We start from the raw sequence: 17,977 nt of genomic DNA, 5'->3' as shown, positions 1-17,977 counted from the left end.
CCCGGAAGTGAGCAGGCCGGAAGCGAGGACTCGCCTGCTGCCGCGAGATAGTGAAAGGGGCGTGGGCGCTGGGGGCTGCAGGCTAGTAACCATAGCGGCGCGCGTGAGTCGGCGGGCTAGTAACCATAGCGGCGGGCGTGGGGCGGAGCGTCGCTCGCTAGTTCCCTGCGTGCCCTCTTGGGAGCTGGGTGCAGTGAGTCCTCTCCGGCGGGCTGCTCTCGGCGCGGAACCCGAGCTGCTGCTCTGGGACGTGTGCCTAGGGCGCGGGGGCTGCGCGGGTGCTCGCGGCTCCGCTGAGGTCTCTATGAAAGGGGGCGATTTGAGGGTCCCGCCGTGACCGCTCCCAGCGGCGGAGACGCGCGCTCTGGACCAGAGCCGTTGCCCGCTGTCTCGTCACCCCAAGCCTCCTCCTGACGCCGTGCTGGTGCGAGGGTCTCCAGGGGAATTCGGGGCACAAATCGGGCCCGAGCGTCCAGGCTGTCGTGGCACGAAGGCGCAGGATCGGCGCTTTGAGAACTGAGCGCCTGTGGAGTTCGGAGGAAAAGGGCGCAGGTGGTTATTTTAATTAAAGCAGCTATGTATAAAGCGAACTCAGACCTCTTTAAAAGATTCAGTAGTTTAGGAACGAACCAGGGCTGTGGAAATGCCCGTCATCCCGCACCACCCATCGGTTCTGTGCTCCGAGGGTGGGAGCGTGGACTTTGAGGGCTCCCGAATTATGCCCCACTGGCCTTTCACCCTGCGTGGTAACTACCAGGCTAGGTTTTCCTAACTCGAGCCAAACAGCAAGTTTCTGGCTTGCTTAGTCACTAAAAGAAAAAAATTTCGATCTTTTCTAATCAGAAGGGAGTAATTTTCTCTTTCTAAAAATCCTGGGCAGAAGGAAATGCCCAGGATTTTATCAGTGGTACTCCTTGAGTAGTAGAGAGTTCATCTTTTTATGTATTTCTAAATTTTCTACAATTTACACACACTGTACCAGTAAAGGGGTATTAAGTCTACAGCTTCCAGTTTATCTGGAATTACTGCGTTGTGTTTACTGACTTAACTTTAAGACAGTGGTTTCTTTAACAGTCACTTGCCACTGCTTTTTCCTGAAGTGCTTACCTAGTCTTAGGTGCACTAGAATCTCACTAAAATAATAAATTTAGTTTATTTTCCCTGACTTGTTCTGTGCACATGCGTACACGGATATCGCTGGGGATATCCTATAACATTGATTATCCCCTAGGGTTGGCACAGCAGGGAGAGGAGGTGGGGATAGTCCAATTCCGTGTGTTGGCTGCTAATGCTTATTCTTTGCAATAATTTACTGTAGGGCTGCAGGATGAGTAAGCCTGTGGTCAGTTTTCCACATTATTACAGGTTATTGCAGTTGAACTGTTTGTCACTGCCTAAGGTGAGTCTTGAGCTTTTACCCTCCTGAGTTTGTTTCTGTGTTCCATCAGTCACTCAGCAACATCCTACAGTGTCACTGAAGCATCCTGCTTCAAGGTACCCACATCAGTCAAGGTAGGCTGACAGAAGGGACCTCAGCTTCATGGAATAAATGTTTCTCTCTTGCTTACACAGCAGTCCAGCCTGGTGTCCTGGTCACCCTTTAGTGGGAGCAGCACAGGCCGCCAGGTGCCACCACCGTGGCCCCTCTTCTTAGCCTTTGGAGCCCTCCACCTCCAGCATGAAGGGCTGTGCACGGGCTATGACAGGACCAAGCCTGTGCATGCGTGGTGTGTTTTCCAGAACAGAAATTTTGGTGCAGGGCTACTCTCGACTCCAGAGAGGCTGGAAATGTGGTCCTGCCATGTTCTTAGTGGCTCCAGGGAGGAAGCAGAAAGAGCTTGCGAAAACTGCCAGACCACAGAAATAGAAAAATGAATATTTTAACAGAAAAATAACTTTCTATGGAAATGATATTAGGGACCATCTGACCTCTGTTCAGTGAGAGGATAGGTTGGGGTTCATTTAGCTGCCCTGGATTCATGTCCTGGACACAGATATGTATGTGTATGTGTGTGTGTGTGTCAGTGTGTCCCTGACTATGATTCTGCCTGCACCAGACACTCCTTCATCCCCGTCTGCACCACCCTGCCATGGAGCAGGAGAGGCAGGAGAGGTAGGCATTGAAGCCGAGTACACTGAGGCAGAGGTAGGCATTGAAGCCGAGAACACTGAGGAACGAGGAGAGGTAGGCATTGAAACCGAGAACACAGGAATGGGCAGAGGTAGACATTGAAGCTGAGAACACTGAGGCAGAAGTAGGCATTGAAACGGAGAACACTGAGGAGCGGAGGTGTTGGGCAGCTGGAGAGGTGGGACGTCAGCTCGTGCACACTGGGGCCAGACTGACCCAGAGGTTCTGAGCGCAGGCTAGTGCTTCCTCCTGAAGGTGGCTTATGTGTCCTGACGAGGTTTCTTCCCTCTTTGGCTTCACACCATTGTTTTCTGTGAACTGTTCACACTAGTGAGTCATGGTGTTATTTCTTTACTATGCACACATCAGGAAATGCAAGCACATTCATATTCTGTCTTTATTTTGGAAATAATTCCAGCGATGTCAGACGGGTGTCAGGAGATCGTTTTTTGTTGTTTCTGCTTTTGTTTGTTTGTTTGTTTTTGAGACAGGGTCTCACTCTGTTGCCCAGGCTGGAGTGCAGTGGCACAATCTTGGCTCTGCCTCCTGGGTTCAAATGATTCTCCCGCCTCAGCCTTCCAGGTAGCTGGGACTACAGACACGCGCCACCACGCCCGGCTAATTTTTGTATTTTTAGTAGAGACGGGGCTTCACTACGTTGGCCAGGCTGGTCTTGAACTCCTGACCTTGTGATCCACCCGCTTCAGCCTCCCAAAGTGCTGGGAATACAGGCATAAGCCACTGTGCCCGGTGTCTGCCTTTGTTTTTGAGACACGAAGGGGTCCTGTGCTTCAGGCATGGAAGAGGTCTTCAGGTCTTCAGATTGCCTTTCTCCTATGACCCTGGGCTCTCTGACCCCACACCTTTCACCAAACCCGTTTAGATCAGACAGCTTTTTATATGTGTGCATGTTTGGGTGCATGCGTGGGATTCTGTGTGTGCATATGTGTATACAGGTGTGAGATTTTGTGTGTGTGTATGCATGTGTGTATGTGATCTCTTGATCTCTTGCTTCACAGCTGCCCATACCTTAACTTCTTCCTTGTAAGCTTCACTGCACCATTCTTCCCAAGATCTCCTAGCACCATCTCAACCATTGGGTCACCCTAGACTCTTGCTGTTGATTGCTTGTTCTAGTCTTACTTCAGGGTTCAGTCCCGATAGGACACACACAGATCAGTGTGTAGACGTATGCTGGGTATTGTCATTTCATTTGTACAGTTTTCATTTTGTAGGCAGTTTTATTCGTTTGTTAATACTGCAATGACAAACTAATGCAGATTTGGTGGTTTAAAACAGCACAAATGGATTATCTTACAGTTCTGGAGGTCACAAATCCAAAATGGGTTTCAAACTGTGCTAAAATCAGGGTGGCATTGGGGCTGGCTCCTTCCAGAGTCTTCGGGTGAAAACTCTTCTCCGTGCCTTTTCCAGCTTCTAGAGGCCACCACAGGCCTCAGCTCCTGGCTCCTTTTTCTGTCTTAAGAACGGTAACCACAGTAGGTTGAGTCCTTCTCATGGTGCATCATCATCCCAGCTTTTCTCTCTCTAGCTTAGTTAAAGTATTTAAATTGAACATACCCAGATAATCCAGGATAATCTCTCTTCTGAAGCCCATCTGATTAGTAACCTTGAGTCCCTTGGCTGTGTAACCTAATGTTTGCAGAGGTTCTAGGGATGAGCCTGTGGACATCTTAGGGAGAGTGTTACTCTGCCCCCAGTGTGCCCTGGGGTATTTAGACTCCTCACCGTTCAGCTAATAGGTACTATTTTATGTAATTGGTGCAAAAGGACAATGCTAGGCGCTCTGTAATCATTTAGAAATGAGAGAAACAAGATGACTTTTTGAGTGTTATCCTCTAAAATGGACACACTGGATTAGAGAAGAGATGTCTGTTTCTTCCACAGTTACTCCAAAGAAATTTTGGTGCAATGCCTAGAGGAAGTTACAACTGATGTTTCAGCATTTGACATAATGTATCCAAAGCAGTATCTATGCTTCTCCCCTGCGGGAACCTGTTCTCTCCCAGCTCAGAAAGTGAGGTATCTTGTCGTTCAGGCCAGAAAGCTAGGAGCCTCTCCTGATTCCTCAAATTCCTCTTCAGCAACCAACCCGTACTGGCTTCCATCAGTCCTAGCTCAGAAATAACGTGTGGTGTCCATTTGCTTAAACCCTGCTCTTAGGATCCAGCACCAATGATCTTTTGAAAAATAGAATTCTGTTTTAAATTTGTAAATATTTCGTTAAAGTTTTTGTTCATCCTTCTTGATATTTTTATATATCTAAGCATTACTATTTTTGTTGTCTCAGCATCCACCTCCTCTTGGCAAAAAAATCCTCTAGTCCCTGGATTTCCTCTGGACTACCACCCTTCTCCCTCTGCTGACCAGGACTCAATAGAGAGGTCTGTGTCCCAGGCCTGACTTCTTGGCATCATTTCATCCTTCTGATTACATGATTAATTCAAACATGGAAAGTGTCTCAGACAGGCCCAAACTCATGAGAAATGTTCAAGGATCAATGGAAAGAGATGCTTTCTTCCCCAGCACTCTGCAATGTGAGAGGCCGCGCTCGGGCGCTGTTGGCCGTCTTTTTGCCACCGCATAGGAACAGACAATGAGCAGCGACTAGACAGGTGGAGCTGAGGGTTGGGGAGACAAGGGGGCTGTCCTGACGGTGTTGATGAAGCTGCTGTAACCTTTTAATTACACATTAAACTCTTTCTTTCCATCAGATTAGGTCGAGCTTGCTTTCTGAGACACGAAGTAGACATTTTTCAATGTCATTTTTAAAAAAACATGTGCATTGTATTCCACTCAACGTAAGAACCGTTGCTACATTTCATATTATAATCAATGTTACGACGGACAGCCTTGAAGAAATAAATTTTGGAAAAGGTAGAATGATTTACTTGTTATAAATTTATAAAAGTAGAATTTTTGATTGCCAGATAAGTTTATGTCAATTCTCTTACCAGCAGTGTATGTGGAAATGTTTCTGTGTGTGTGCGTTCATGATTTATTTATTTGTTTATTTTTTTGGGACGGAGTTTCGCTCTTGTCGCCCAGGCTGGAGTGCAATGGCGCAATTTCGACTCACTGCATCCTCAGCCTCCCAAGTTCAAGCGATGATTCTCCTGCCTCAGCCTCCCGAGTAGCTGGGATTACAGGTGCACGGCACTATGCCCGGCTAATTTTTGTATTTTTAGTAGAGAAGGGGTTTCACCATGTTGGTCAGGATGGTCTCAAAGTCCTGACCTTGTGATCCGCCCACCTCAGCCTCCCAAAGTGCTGGGATTACAGGTGTGAGCCACTGCGCCTGGCCTGACTGTTGCATTTAACAAGGCACAAATTCATGTTAATTTTATTCTGTGGTGTAGTTTAAGTCCATTCTTTCTTTGTTGACTTTCTGTCTTGATGACCTTTCTAGTGCTGTCAGTGGAATATTGAAATTCCCCAGTATTACTGTGTTGCTGTGTCATTTCTTAGGTCTAGTCATAATTGTTTTATGAATTTGGGAGCTTCTGTGTTAAGTGTGTATGTATTTAGGATTGTGATTTTTTCTATTGACTAATCCTTTTATCATTATATAATGTCCCTCTTTGTCCTTTTTTTTTTTTTTTTAACTGTTGTTACTTTCAAGTCTATTTATGTTGTTTTATGTAAGAATAGTTTCTCCTGCTTGCTTTTTGTTTCCATTTGTGTGGAATATCTTTTTCCTCTCCTTTACCTTAAGTTTATGTGAGTTCCTATGTGTTACATGAGTCTCTTGAAGACACCAGATACTTGATTGGTGTATTTTTATCCATTCTGCCATTTTGTATCTTTCGAGTGGAGCACTGAGACCATTTACATTCAACGTTAGTATTGAGATGTGGGGTAGTGCTCTATTTATTATGCTAGTTCTTGCCTAAATATCCTTTTTTCTTTGTGTTATTGTTTATAGGGCCTGTGAGATTTATGTTTTAAGGAGGTTCTTTTGGTGTATTTCAAGGTTTTGTTTCAAGATTTAGAACTTCTTTTACCACTTCTTGTAGTCCTAGCTTGGTAGTGGCAGATTCTCTCAGCATTTGTTTGTCTAAAAAAGACTATCTTTCCTTTGTTTGTGAAGCATAGTTTTGCTGGATACAGAATTCTTAGCTGACAATCATTTTGTTTAAGGGGGCTAAAGATATGACCCCAATCCCTTCTGGCTTGTAAATTTTCTGCTGAGAAGTCAGCTGTTAATCTGATAGGTTTTCCTTTATAGGTTACCTGATGCTTTTCTCTCACAGCTCTAAAGATTCTTTCATTCTTCCCGACTTTAAATAACCAGATGACTGTACCTGGGTCATGATCCTTTGTGATGAATTTCTCAGGAGTTCTTTAAGAGAGTATCAGTTGCTATGTTAGAAGGGGTATATACAGTTTCCCTAAGTTGGTCCAGGGGAGGCATCCTGGTTTCTCAGGTGATGGGTAGGGCCATAGTGTTCCCAAGAGTTTATGTCTTTTGTGTTTGGCTACCAGGGTGGGTAGAGAAAAACCATCAGGTGGGGACAGGGTTAAGGGGATCTGGGCTCAGACTCTCCCTGGGCAGGGCTTGCTGCAGCTGCTGTGGGAGATGTGGGAGTGGTTCTTGAGCCAATGGAGATATGTTCCAGAAGGGATTATGGCTGTGTCTGCTGCATCACATAGGTTGCCAGGGAAGTGGGGGAAAGCTGGTAGTGGAAGACCTCACCCAGCTCCCACGCAGTTTGTGAGGCTGGTCTTGCTCCCACAGTGCCCAGCTAACAGCGCCAGGTTTAGATGCAGACAGCCTGTATGTGGGACTCAGTCCCAGCCCAGGCCATAAGCTTCCGCACTGAGAAAGCAAGCATGGCTGGCTTTCAGGTCTTGCCCTCCCCATGTGCCCACAATATTGGCAGCTCCTGTGCTCATATCTGTAGCAGTTCCCTTTTACCCACTCCTGATTCTGCTCAAGGAAGTTCGTGCCCAGTCTAAATTATCACAGAATTCAGTTGGAAGCTTCTTTCACCCTTTGACCTCTCCCTAATTCCGCTGGCTGTCTTTTCTGAGGGAGGACCTCTGTGAGAAACAGTCAGGGATGGCTTCCCTGGACTAGAGCTGGAGACTGGGAATGCCTACAAGGCTCTTCTCACTGCTGCTTCTACTTTATATTTCGCTTGGCTGCCTAAATATGCTTCAGCTCTAGGTAAGGTTACGTCCTTCTCCTGTGATATGGATTTTTAGATTCCCCAGTGGGGATGTGTGTTTGGAGGCAGTTTTTTTCCCCTCACATTTTGGGAACTCACAGTTTTTTGCCTGTCTCATGGAATTTGCAGTGGCCTGCTGCTTCTTTCAAAGGATCTGTGAATTCTTTCAGTTTTTTTGGTACATTCCTGCAGTGGTTCTTGGAACAGAACTTCACAGTATGAGTCTCCACATGCCTTTCAGTCCATCCTAGTGGGAGACGCACATTATCCTTGCCTCCTGTCTGCCATCTTCTTGCCTAACTGCTTTAAAGGGTTATTGTAAGAATGATATAATCTATGTACTCATATATACAAACCTGCTTATTAATGTCTACAAAAGTGGTCTGTAAATTGCAAATTGGCATGCAAATACTATTATTTGTAAAATGTGCTGCTGAATTCTATGGGAATTACAGAAGAGAATAAGATAATGATACTGCAACAAAAGTTTACGTTGAAGAAAAAGGTGAAACTCAGTCACAATTTGAAGAGTGTATTATTAACATTTTTGAAACAACTATAATGTTTTGTGTATTCTTTGTCTGTCTCCCAAGATGTTTTATGCTTTGGGAAGCAGTGGATCTGGTGACAGCAGCTTCATATTGTCCCCTCAGGACACATCTGCCCAGCACCTACTGCCATGCTCAAGTTACAGAGTCTACAGAGTAACCATGGTAGCTTTGGAAGGTGTAGCTATTTTCATATGAAGCTCAAAGTATCTTTGCAAATATTAAAAAAAAGTGAGATAAAAATTGTGAATTGGAGACAAATGTGCCTTAAAATAACGTACACATGCTTTTATTTTGTTTTTCTCCAAATATTGAGACTTTTCAAGCCTTTAAAAATCACCTTTTATTTATTTTATTTTATTTTATTTTATTTATTATTTTTTTGAGACGGAGTCTCACTCTGTTGCCCAGGCTGGAGTGCAGTGGCGTGATCTCAGCTCATTGCAAGCTCTGCCTCCCGGGTTCACGCTATTCTCCTGCCTCAGCCTCCTGAGAAGCTGGGACCACAGGTGCCTGTCACCACACCCGGCTATTTTTTTGTATTTTTAGTAGAGACGGGGTTTCACCATGTTAGCCGGGATAGTCTTGATCTCCTGACCTCGTGATCCGCCTGCCTCGGCCTCCCAAAGTGCTGGGATTACAGGCGTGAACCACTGCACCCGGCCAAAAATCCCCTTTTATTTATTATAACACAGAGCATTTGTTGTAAGGGCAATCATAGAGTATAAGGCCTCTAATTGTATTTTGAGAACATTTGTCAATTACATTATCACCTTCCTGGTACCTTGGCCTTATGAATATTAAAACAAGGGTTTCTAATCGAGACCTGTATTGAAAATGTTTGCTGGCTTCTTTTGAAGTGTTTTCCAAAGATGATCTGAAGTCCATTTTCCTTTGCCTCTTTTCTCTTGTGAAATTCTGCTCCCCACCTGCACACAGGAAATTGTTATTGCTGCCCCACCCACAGCACAGAAGTGGTGCTGAGGGTTCACAGTCTGTACTGGAATGTCAGATTTCTCAAATCACGGGGCCAGGAGGCAGGCAGGGAAAGGTCCTGCTGATGAGTGGCACCCCACAGTTCTCTTTCTTTCTTTGCAATTCCTGTCTGACCAAGGGTCCTTCAGACAGAGGATTCCATCCTAGCAGTCCGGCCATGGATCCATGTCCCGCTGCCTCCTGAGGTCAAAATAGTTTAGATGGTGTGAAGTGCTGGGAAGGAGGTGGATGGGGTGGGGGGCAGGGATGGGAGCCAGCTCTCAGAGGCCTCTGCTGAGACCTGGGAAATGGGAAGAGCCCGCAAGTTGCAGAGAGGAGGAGGAATGGAGCATGAAGATAAAGTTTGCGTCCTGAGGCAATCAAAGCCCTGCTGTGTTGTAAGAGCTGGAAGAAAGGGTAAATAGAAAGAGTAGCAGTGGAGGGAGGAGGCGGTGAAGAGGAAGAGAGGCAGAGGTTGGGTTAGCAGAATCCCTCAGGGCCAGCATGAGGAGCACAGGGGTGGATTTTTCGAATCCACATGGCCAGCATGAGGACTGCACGGGTGGGGCTTTGAATACCCACAGCCTGCATGACCCCGCTGGATGTTTGGGTGCTTGCCCATCACTTTCTAAGCTGGTCTGTTGTCTGTGCCTTTAAGTGCATTGATTGCTGGCCTGCAGTGGGTTGTGGGATACAACAGAATCAAGGATGACCCCAGAGCCATTCCCGCATGTTTCCGAAGTGATTATGCTGTGAAGTTAAGTGTAAAGTTGGATGAAGATCTGAAATGTTTTATCGTCAGTGTTTCATTAGTTTATGCTCTATGAAACATAGCCAGTGAATCACTGATTATAGAACCTGTGGTAGCTTAACTGTAATTACATAGGGTGTTGTGAAATTGTTCAGTAAAGCCCAGGTTAGCTATGGGAGATGTGGGTTCCAATTGCAGTTCCCTAACAACTGATTTGCTGTGGTCAATTCAGAAAATAACTTTGTGTCTTAGTCATTTCAGTAATCAACGTTTAGAATGCTAAGTGCCAGCGCTGCCCCGATGCCATATGGATCATTGTTTAGTCTTTGCCTCTCAGTAACTGTTCTCATTTTACAGTTGTGGAAGCTGATTGAGAAAGCCTAAGCAAGGTCTGTTAAGTGGGAATAGTGGAATTTGAGTCAAGGTTTGCTTAATTGGAAAGCCCATGAGAGGAATGGAGCAGTTGTGAATGTGGAACCTCCAGAGTTTTCAGCGATTTCTCTTGTTTTTTCTTGGGGTGAGGAGAGGTGAATAAATACGTATGATGTGGTATGTGTGTGTGGTCAAACTAGTAACTATCAATAGGTAATAGACTTTTTTCCTATATTAAGTATAATACCTATAGTCATCTTATATGTACTTTTTGTTTTCAGATTGAAGATGGAAAATCCCCAGGACATTTTCTCAAGTAATGGTGGCTGTCTAAGTGATATAGTTATAGAAAAATATCTGGTTGAATCCAAGGAGTCTGTGTCTCATGTTCAGCTTGCTTGTAGCATGCAGGACTGTGCTTTCCCTTTGGATGGGACTGAACTTTGTGTATGGAACACGAAGAGTCCTTCTCATCAGGTATTGAACAAGTTATAAGTCCAGTGTCATGAAGGCCTTGCCCTTGTCTCTCCATGTCTTTGATGCTCTTTGGACGGCATTACCCTCTGTGGATTCAGCTACCAACTATGGGAGAAAAATATCGATAAAAACATTATATTATTTTATTTTAAAATTTATTTTTATTTTACAATATTTTTATATTTAGAACACAAGTGATCTGGAATTTAAAAGTTTCTTCAGTTAGAAGCTGATCAAGAAAAGATTCATCTTAACATAATCAAGTCTCCTACATTTGAATATTTAGATTGACCTCACTTTTTCAGTGAAGTATAAACTACTTAGGAAAAAAAAAAGTTCCACGTAATAAGTGCATGTTGTGATGACTATAACTAAATGAATATGCCCAGGTAACCACCCCTAGGTCATACCTTGTCTCCATCAATGCCCACTTCTCTCCTGCCCAAAAGGCAACACTAATTTGACTTCTAATACCATAGGTTAGTTTTGCTTATGATGAACTTTATATAAATGTGATTATACGTTACGTACTTTTTTGTGCTGGTTTCTTTAATAGCATTATTTTATGAGATTCATTCATGTTGTTCGTTTTCATTGCTACAGAGTATTAGGATTTATTAGGTACCACTATGCCCTTTTTGAAAGGCTAAACTAAAAATACATTTTTATTATAGAGTAATAAGTAGAATTACATTCTACTTATGTAAAGACTATATCCATTTTTGTTGTAGAATAGTAAGTAGAATTACATTCTACTTATGTAAATAGACCACACTTTATCCATGCTTGTGTTGGTAGACATTTGTTGTATTTCAGTTTTTTTGGCTGCTGGATTCTTTCATATGTCTTTTGGTGCAGACACATATAATTACTGAATTATAAAAGATACATAAGCAGTTGACTCTTGAACAACGTGGGTTTGAACTGTGCTAGTTTACTTATACATGGATTTTCTTCAACCCAATGTGGGTCAAAACTATAGAATTTTCAGGATATGAGAACTGTATATTTGGAGGGGCACATTTCCATATATGTGGAGTCCACACAGCCAACTGTGGGATGTGGGTATACACAGATTTTGGTTTATGTGGGATTCCTGGAATGAATCCTTCATAATAGTGAGGGATGTCTGTATTCAGTAGATAATGCCAAGCAGATTTCCAAATTGGTTGTACCAATCTGTAGTTCTTCTAATGGTGTTTGACTTTCAGTTGAACCATATCTTCACCTAAACTTGTTTATTTTTATTTTAGCCTTTCAAAAAGGGCCTAGTGGTACCTAATTATGATTAGTAATTCTGTGATTATTAATGATGTTTAGCACATTTTTGCACATTTATTGGCCATTTAGATATTCTTTTTTGTGATATATGTTTTCAAATCTCCTGCCATTTTTTTCTATTGGATTATCTTTTTTCTATTGATTTGAAGGAGTTCTTTATATTATAAATATAAGCTTTCTGTTGTCCATTTAGATTAGTTTGCATTTTCTAGAGTTTTATGTAAATTGAATCATATGGCAATTTAATTTTGTGTTGACATGTAATACTTGTACATATTTTGGGGCTATATGTAATATTTTGATACAAGTATACAATGTGTTATGATCAAATCAGGGTAATTGGGATGGCCATCACCTCAAACATTTATCTTTTTATTGTGTTGGTAACATTATAGTTTTTTTCTTCTGGCTGTTTTGAATTATATAATAAGTTAATATGAACTCTGATTTTCCTCCTGTGCTATTGAATACCAGAACTTATTATCTAACTGTATTTTTTTAATTCCTTCTCCCACTTCTTTTCATTCTCTCCACTTCCCTTCCCAGCCTCTTTTAACCACCGTTCTACACCCCTCTTCCACGAGATCCGCTTTTTAAGTTTCCATATATGAGTGAGAACATGTGATATTTGTCTTTATGTGCCTGGCTTATTTAATTTAACATAATGACCTCCAGTTCCATCCATGTTGCTGCAAATGACAGGATTTCAGTCTTTTTTATGGCAGAATAGTATTCCATTGTGTGTATGTACCGTATTCATTTATCCATTTATCTGTGGCTGGACACTTAGGTTGATTCCATATCTTGGCTGTTGTGATAGTGCTGCAATACATATGGGAGTGCATTATCATATAATGTAACTATTTGTCTCTTTGTACAGCTTTTAACTTGATGTCTGCTTTATCTGATGTAAGTATAGCTACTCTTGCTTGCTTTTGGTTTCCATTTGCATGAAATATATTTTTCCATCCCTTTACTTTAATACTATGTATGTCTTTATTGGTGAGATGAGTTTCTTGTAGTCCACATATAGTTGGGTCATCTTTTTCTTTTTATTCAGCCAGTCTATATCTTTTTAGTAGGGAATGTTATTTATTTACATTCAGGGTTATTGATAGGTAAGGACTGATTCCTGTCATTTTATTGATTGTTTTCTAGTTGTATATCTTTTGTTCCTTACTTCTTACTGTTTATTTTTTCACTTGGGTGGTTTTCTGTAGATTTGATTCCTTTGTTTTTCTCCTTTGTGTGTTGGTTCTACCAGGGAGTTTTATAGTTTTCCAGGTTTTCATGATGGTGGATATCATCATACTATTTCCAGATATAAGACTCCCATGAGCATTTCTTGTAAGACTAGTTTAGTGGTGATGAATTCTTTGAGTTTTGTTTGTCTCTGAAGATTTATATTTGTCCTTCATTTCTGAAAAATAGCTTTGCTGGGTATAATATTCTTGGCTGGAAGTTTATCTATTTTCAGTACTTTGAATGTAGCATCCAATTCTCTCCTGAAATGTAAGGTTTCTGCTGAAAAATACGCTGTTAGTAAAATAGAGATTCCCTTATATGTGACTTGATGCTTTACTCTTGCTGCTTTGATTTTTTCTTTGTCTATGGATTTTGACAGTTTGACTATAATGTACCTCTGAGAGGACCTATTTGGATTGAAACTATTTGGTTATTCGACCTTCCTGGACCTGGATTTCCATCTCTTTCCCAAGACTTGAGACATTCTCTGCTATGATTTATTAAATAGTTTTCCTCACCTTCTCCCTTATCTTCTTCTGCTAGAATGCCCGTATTATGAATATTTATTTGCTTAATGATATCTCATAACTCACATAGGCTTTATTCTTTTTTATTCTTTATTCTTTTTTTGTCTGCTGGTATTATTTCAAAAGTCCTGTCTTCAAGTTCAGAAATTCTTTCTTCAGCTTGATCAAGCCTAGTTGCTTAATCTAGTTGTTAAACCTCTCAATTATGTTTTTAAATTTTATTCATTGAATTCTTTAACTCTAGGATTTATCTTTGGTCCTTTGAGCTGCTCAGCTCACCTGGTGGTATGCCCCCAAAGGCAACCCGTGGGTCTTTTTCTTGAGTCTGAGACATGGGCACATAGCTGCTTGTTGGGCCTGGGAGCATGCTTACCATGGTCAGCCTGCGAGACTGTTTCTCAGGCGTTTTTGGAGACTTGGGGACATTGGGCAGCCTAGAAGTATTTCTTCTTGTGGCAGGGGTGCCATAGGGGTGTTTCCCAGGTCCTGAGCACAGGTGTTTAGCAACTCTGCTGGCCCGGGGTGAATCAGCTGTTAGGAGGCTCAGGAGCCTCTCCTGCTTTGGGGAGGGTGTGTAATGGTTTGGCTAAATCAAGGGCAGGTTTGTCCTGGGCAGGACTGCTGGGCTGTTTCTCTGGCTGGAAGTGCAGTGGCGAAGGTTGGTTTCTCTGTTGTGCAGGGCCAGACTCACAGCGGATCCTGGTCCCAGGCTTCATGCAACTGGGGTTGTGACATTCAGCCACCCATGTAGGCTTGGTGTAGTAAAGATGGAGCCCCAGGGCTGGAGAATGGCAGTGACTTCTGGCCCCCAGAGCAGGGCATGCTCCAGAGGCAGCTCTGATCTCAAGATGGTGCTCTGCTACAGCAGCTTTGGCTCACAGGGTGGGTGGGGAGTGAGGAGTGCACACTTCGTGCTCCTAATCTGGGGTAATGCAGCAGCCTGAATTTCCAGCAGCTCCCAAACTGGGCTCAGGGCTTGCAGGGACTGTGGGATTCTCCTGTTGTAAAGACTTCAGGTGTTTGTGGTGGTGATGTGGGTGATTGGGAATCTCTTGCTTACCTTTTCCTTGCAAGGGGAAGTCCCTTCTGACTCTGGGCAGATTTGACCCAGGCGGGGGAGGTGGGACTACAGAGGCCAGGCACCTCCATGCTGCTCTCCTGGACTTCCAGTCACCACAGGTGCATCTTCAGTTCCTCTGCTGTGTTGCAGTGCTCTTCCTTCCACACTCTAGTGAGATCTTAGCTATTTATTTATTGCCTTTTTTTTTCTTTTGGAGGGGGACAAGTGCCAGGTGTCTCTAGTCAGCTATCTTGCTAATATCTCTCAGTCTAGTTGTCAGTTTCTCCAGGTACAGTATGCTTGATTGGCATTTTTTCTTTCTTTCCCTGAATATATCACGACCTCACCTCACTTCTATCGTATAAGGTTTTTGCTGAACGGTCTGCTGCCAGGCATATTGGGTCTCCCTTATGTGTTATTTACTTATTATTATTATTTTTTTAATTTATTTATTATTATTGTACTTTAAGTTGTAGGGTACATGTGCATAATGTGCAGGTTTGTTACATATGTATACTTGTGCCATGTTGCTGTGCTGCACCCATCAACTTGTCATTTACATCAGGTATAACTCCCAATGCAATCCCTCCCCCCTCCCCCCTCCCCATGATAGGCCCCGGTGTGTGATGTTCCCCTTCCTGAGTCCGAGTGATCTCATTGTTCAGTTCCCACCTATGAGTGAGAACATGCGGTGTTTGGTTTTCTGTTCTTGTGATAGTTTGCTAAGAATGATGGATTCCAGCTGCATCCAAGTCCCTACAAAGGACTCAAACTCATCCTTTTTTATGGCTGCATAGTATTCCATGGTGTATATGTGCCACATTTTCTTAATCCAATCTGTCACTGATGGACATTTGGGTTGATTCCAAGTCTTTGCTATTGTGAATAGTGCTGCAATAAACATACGTGTGCATGTGTCTTTATAGCAGCATAATTTATAATCCTTTGGGTATATACCCAGTAATGGGATGGCTGGGTCATATGGTACATCTAGTTCTAGATCCTTGAGGAATCGCCATACTGTTTTCCATAATGGTTGAACTAGCTTACAATCCCACCAACAGTGTAAAAGTGTTCCTATTTCTCCACATCCTCTCCAGCACCTGTTGTTTCCTGACTTTTTAATGATTGCCATTCTAACTGGTGTGAGATGGTATCTCATTGTGGTTTTGATTTGCATTTCTCTGATGGCCAGTGATGATGAGCATTTTTTCATGTGTCTGTTGGCTGTATGAATGTCTTCTTTTGAGAAATGTCTGTTCATGTCCTTTGCCCACTTTTTGATGGGGTTGTTTGTTTTTTTCTTGTAAATTTGTTTGAGTTCTTTGTAGGTTCTGGATATTAGCCCTTTGCCAGATGAGTAGATTGCAAAAATTTTCTCCCATTCTGTAGGTTGCCTGTTCACTCTGATGGTAGTGTCTTTTGCTGTGCAGAAGCTCTTTAGTTTAATGAGATCCCATTTGTCAATTTTGGCTTTTGCTGCCATTGCTTTTGGTGTTTTAGACATGAAATCTTTGCCCATGCCTATTATTTACTTATTTTATCTCAGTGCTTTCAAGATCCTCTCTTTGTCTTTGACCTTTGAAAGTCTGATTATAGTATGTCTTTGGGTATTCTTATTTGGGTTGAATCTTATTGGTAACTTTTGACCTTCCAGTATGTATTTATATCTCCAGGTTTGGAAAGTTTTCTATTATTTCTTTGAATAACCTTCTACCACTTTGTCTTCCTCAGTTCCTTCTTGAACTCTACTAACCTGAATATTTGCTCTTTTGTTGTCTCATAGCTCCTGTAAGCTTCTTCATTCCTTTTCATTTTCTTTTTTCTCCTCTGACTGTGTATTTTCAAGTACTGTGTCTTTGAGCTCACTGGTTATTTCTTCTGTTTGCTGAATTCTGTGGTTGATGCTATCTATTGCATTTTTCATTTCACTAATTGTATTTTTTAGCTCCAAAATTTTTGATGTTTTTTTAAATTAACAATCTCTGTTAAGTTTCTTTGGTGATTTCAGAGTTGATTCTCTGGTTTTCTAAATTTTCTTGAGATTCCTTAAAACAGCTATTTTGAATGATTTGTCTAGGGATCACCTATATTCATTATTTTAGGGTCAGTCTGTTGCACCTTATTTTGTCTGTTTGATGGGGTCGTATTTTCCTGAGCATTGCTGATGCTTGTGGACATGTGGTTACGTCTGTGCACTGAGGGATTAGGTATTTATTTAAGTCTTCGTAAGTCTGGCTTTGTTTGTGCCTGTCCTTCTTCAGCAGGCCTTCCAGGGATTCTACATAGGCTGACTGTTGAGTTCCCTGAGCCCATGACCGCTGTAGCCATCTCAGCATTAGAGGATGCTCTAAGCACAGGATTGCTGGGAGTCTTGCAAGAACTCTGAGATTGATACAGCTTTCTGGCCCAGATGGACCTGGGTAGGACTCAGCGTGGGTACTGGGGCTCTGTGGGAATGCTGACCAGGCATCTGAGTCCAGAATGCTGTCCTAGTGGCCCAGACAGGTGTGTCACCCAGCAGGTCTCTGCACAGGTGAGGAATGGGAGTTGAGATTGGGAGTCCATGGATAGTTTTCTAACAGCAGTGAGAGGGGCCAGAACTGAGACTGGGTCCCCTCAAGATCTGCTGTGGGATGGAGGTTGGAGAGCTGATTTTGTTGGCTCAGAGGATCATGTGTCTACCAGGGGGACCCTGCACCAATAAGATAGTTTCCCAACTACAGCAGGATGGGCTTGGAGCTGAGACTAGGCCCCTCTGGGATCTGCTGTGGGACAGAGGCTGGAGAGCCTGGTCACATTGATTCAGAGGGTTGCGTGTCTCTGAGGAAGTCCCTGCAGAGATGAGATAGTTCCCTAATTTCAACAGGAGGAGTTGGACCTGGAACTGGGCCCCCTTATGGTCTGCTATGGGTGGGAGACTGGAGAGGTCAGTCTAGTTGGCACAGAGGAGCATGCATCTCCCAGCAGGTCTCAGCACAGCTGGGATAGTTCCCTGATAGCAGCAGAAGAGCCCAGAGCTGAGACTGGGTACCCTCAGGATTGGTCATGGGAGGAAGTGTGGCAGGCCTGTCAGGGAGGCTGAGACTCCCAGGTTGCAAGATATGGGCGAGTCTCCCTGTGAGTCTTTGTGTAAGCAGCTCTTACCTGGGACCTCAGATGAGGGAATTAGAGCCAAGCCACAGGGCAGCTTTCGGGTTCATTGCCTAGACCAATGTCAACAGGCAGATGAGCCCTTCTGTCAGTTAGTAGAGTGTGTGATTCCTTCCAGACTCTTTGGCTGGTGGTTTTGTTTGCAGGCTCAAGGCCAAATGAGGTGGTAGCCAAGCCCCTTGGAGGACTGAGCCATTTCTGGGCTTGAAGCTAAGAGCATGCTTAGTGAATCAGCCACCTAGGTGTGGGTCTGAACTCTCGAAAT

General features: G+C 43.3%; 2 protein-coding genes across 2 annotated transcripts in view; one reads left to right on the top strand and one right to left on the bottom strand.

Annotated features, from left to right (window-relative positions):
* The window catches only part of ERMARD (ER membrane associated RNA degradation), a 129,332-nt gene that overhangs the window by 89,953 nt on the left and 21,402 nt on the right, over positions 1-17,977 (bottom strand). The gene's annotated exons all lie outside the window — the stretch shown is intronic.
* Positions 19-17,977, top strand: part of WDR27 (WD repeat domain 27) — a 256,015-nt gene continuing 238,056 nt past the window's right edge. Inside the window, exons 1-2 of the mRNA XM_050787106.1 lie at positions 19-552; positions 10,251-10,446. Of these exons, the coding sequence (XP_050643063.1) occupies positions 10,258-10,446 (189 nt within the window). The 5' untranslated portion in view covers positions 19-552; positions 10,251-10,257. The remainder of the gene's footprint in view (positions 553-10,250; positions 10,447-17,977) is intronic.

Source organism: Macaca thibetana, chromosome 4, assembly GCF_024542745.1.
Source record: "Macaca thibetana thibetana isolate TM-01 chromosome 4, ASM2454274v1, whole genome shotgun sequence".
In the NCBI taxonomy this organism is placed as follows: domain Eukaryota; kingdom Metazoa; phylum Chordata; class Mammalia; order Primates; family Cercopithecidae; genus Macaca; species Macaca thibetana.
This window is presented reverse-complemented; position numbering and strand designations above follow the sequence as displayed.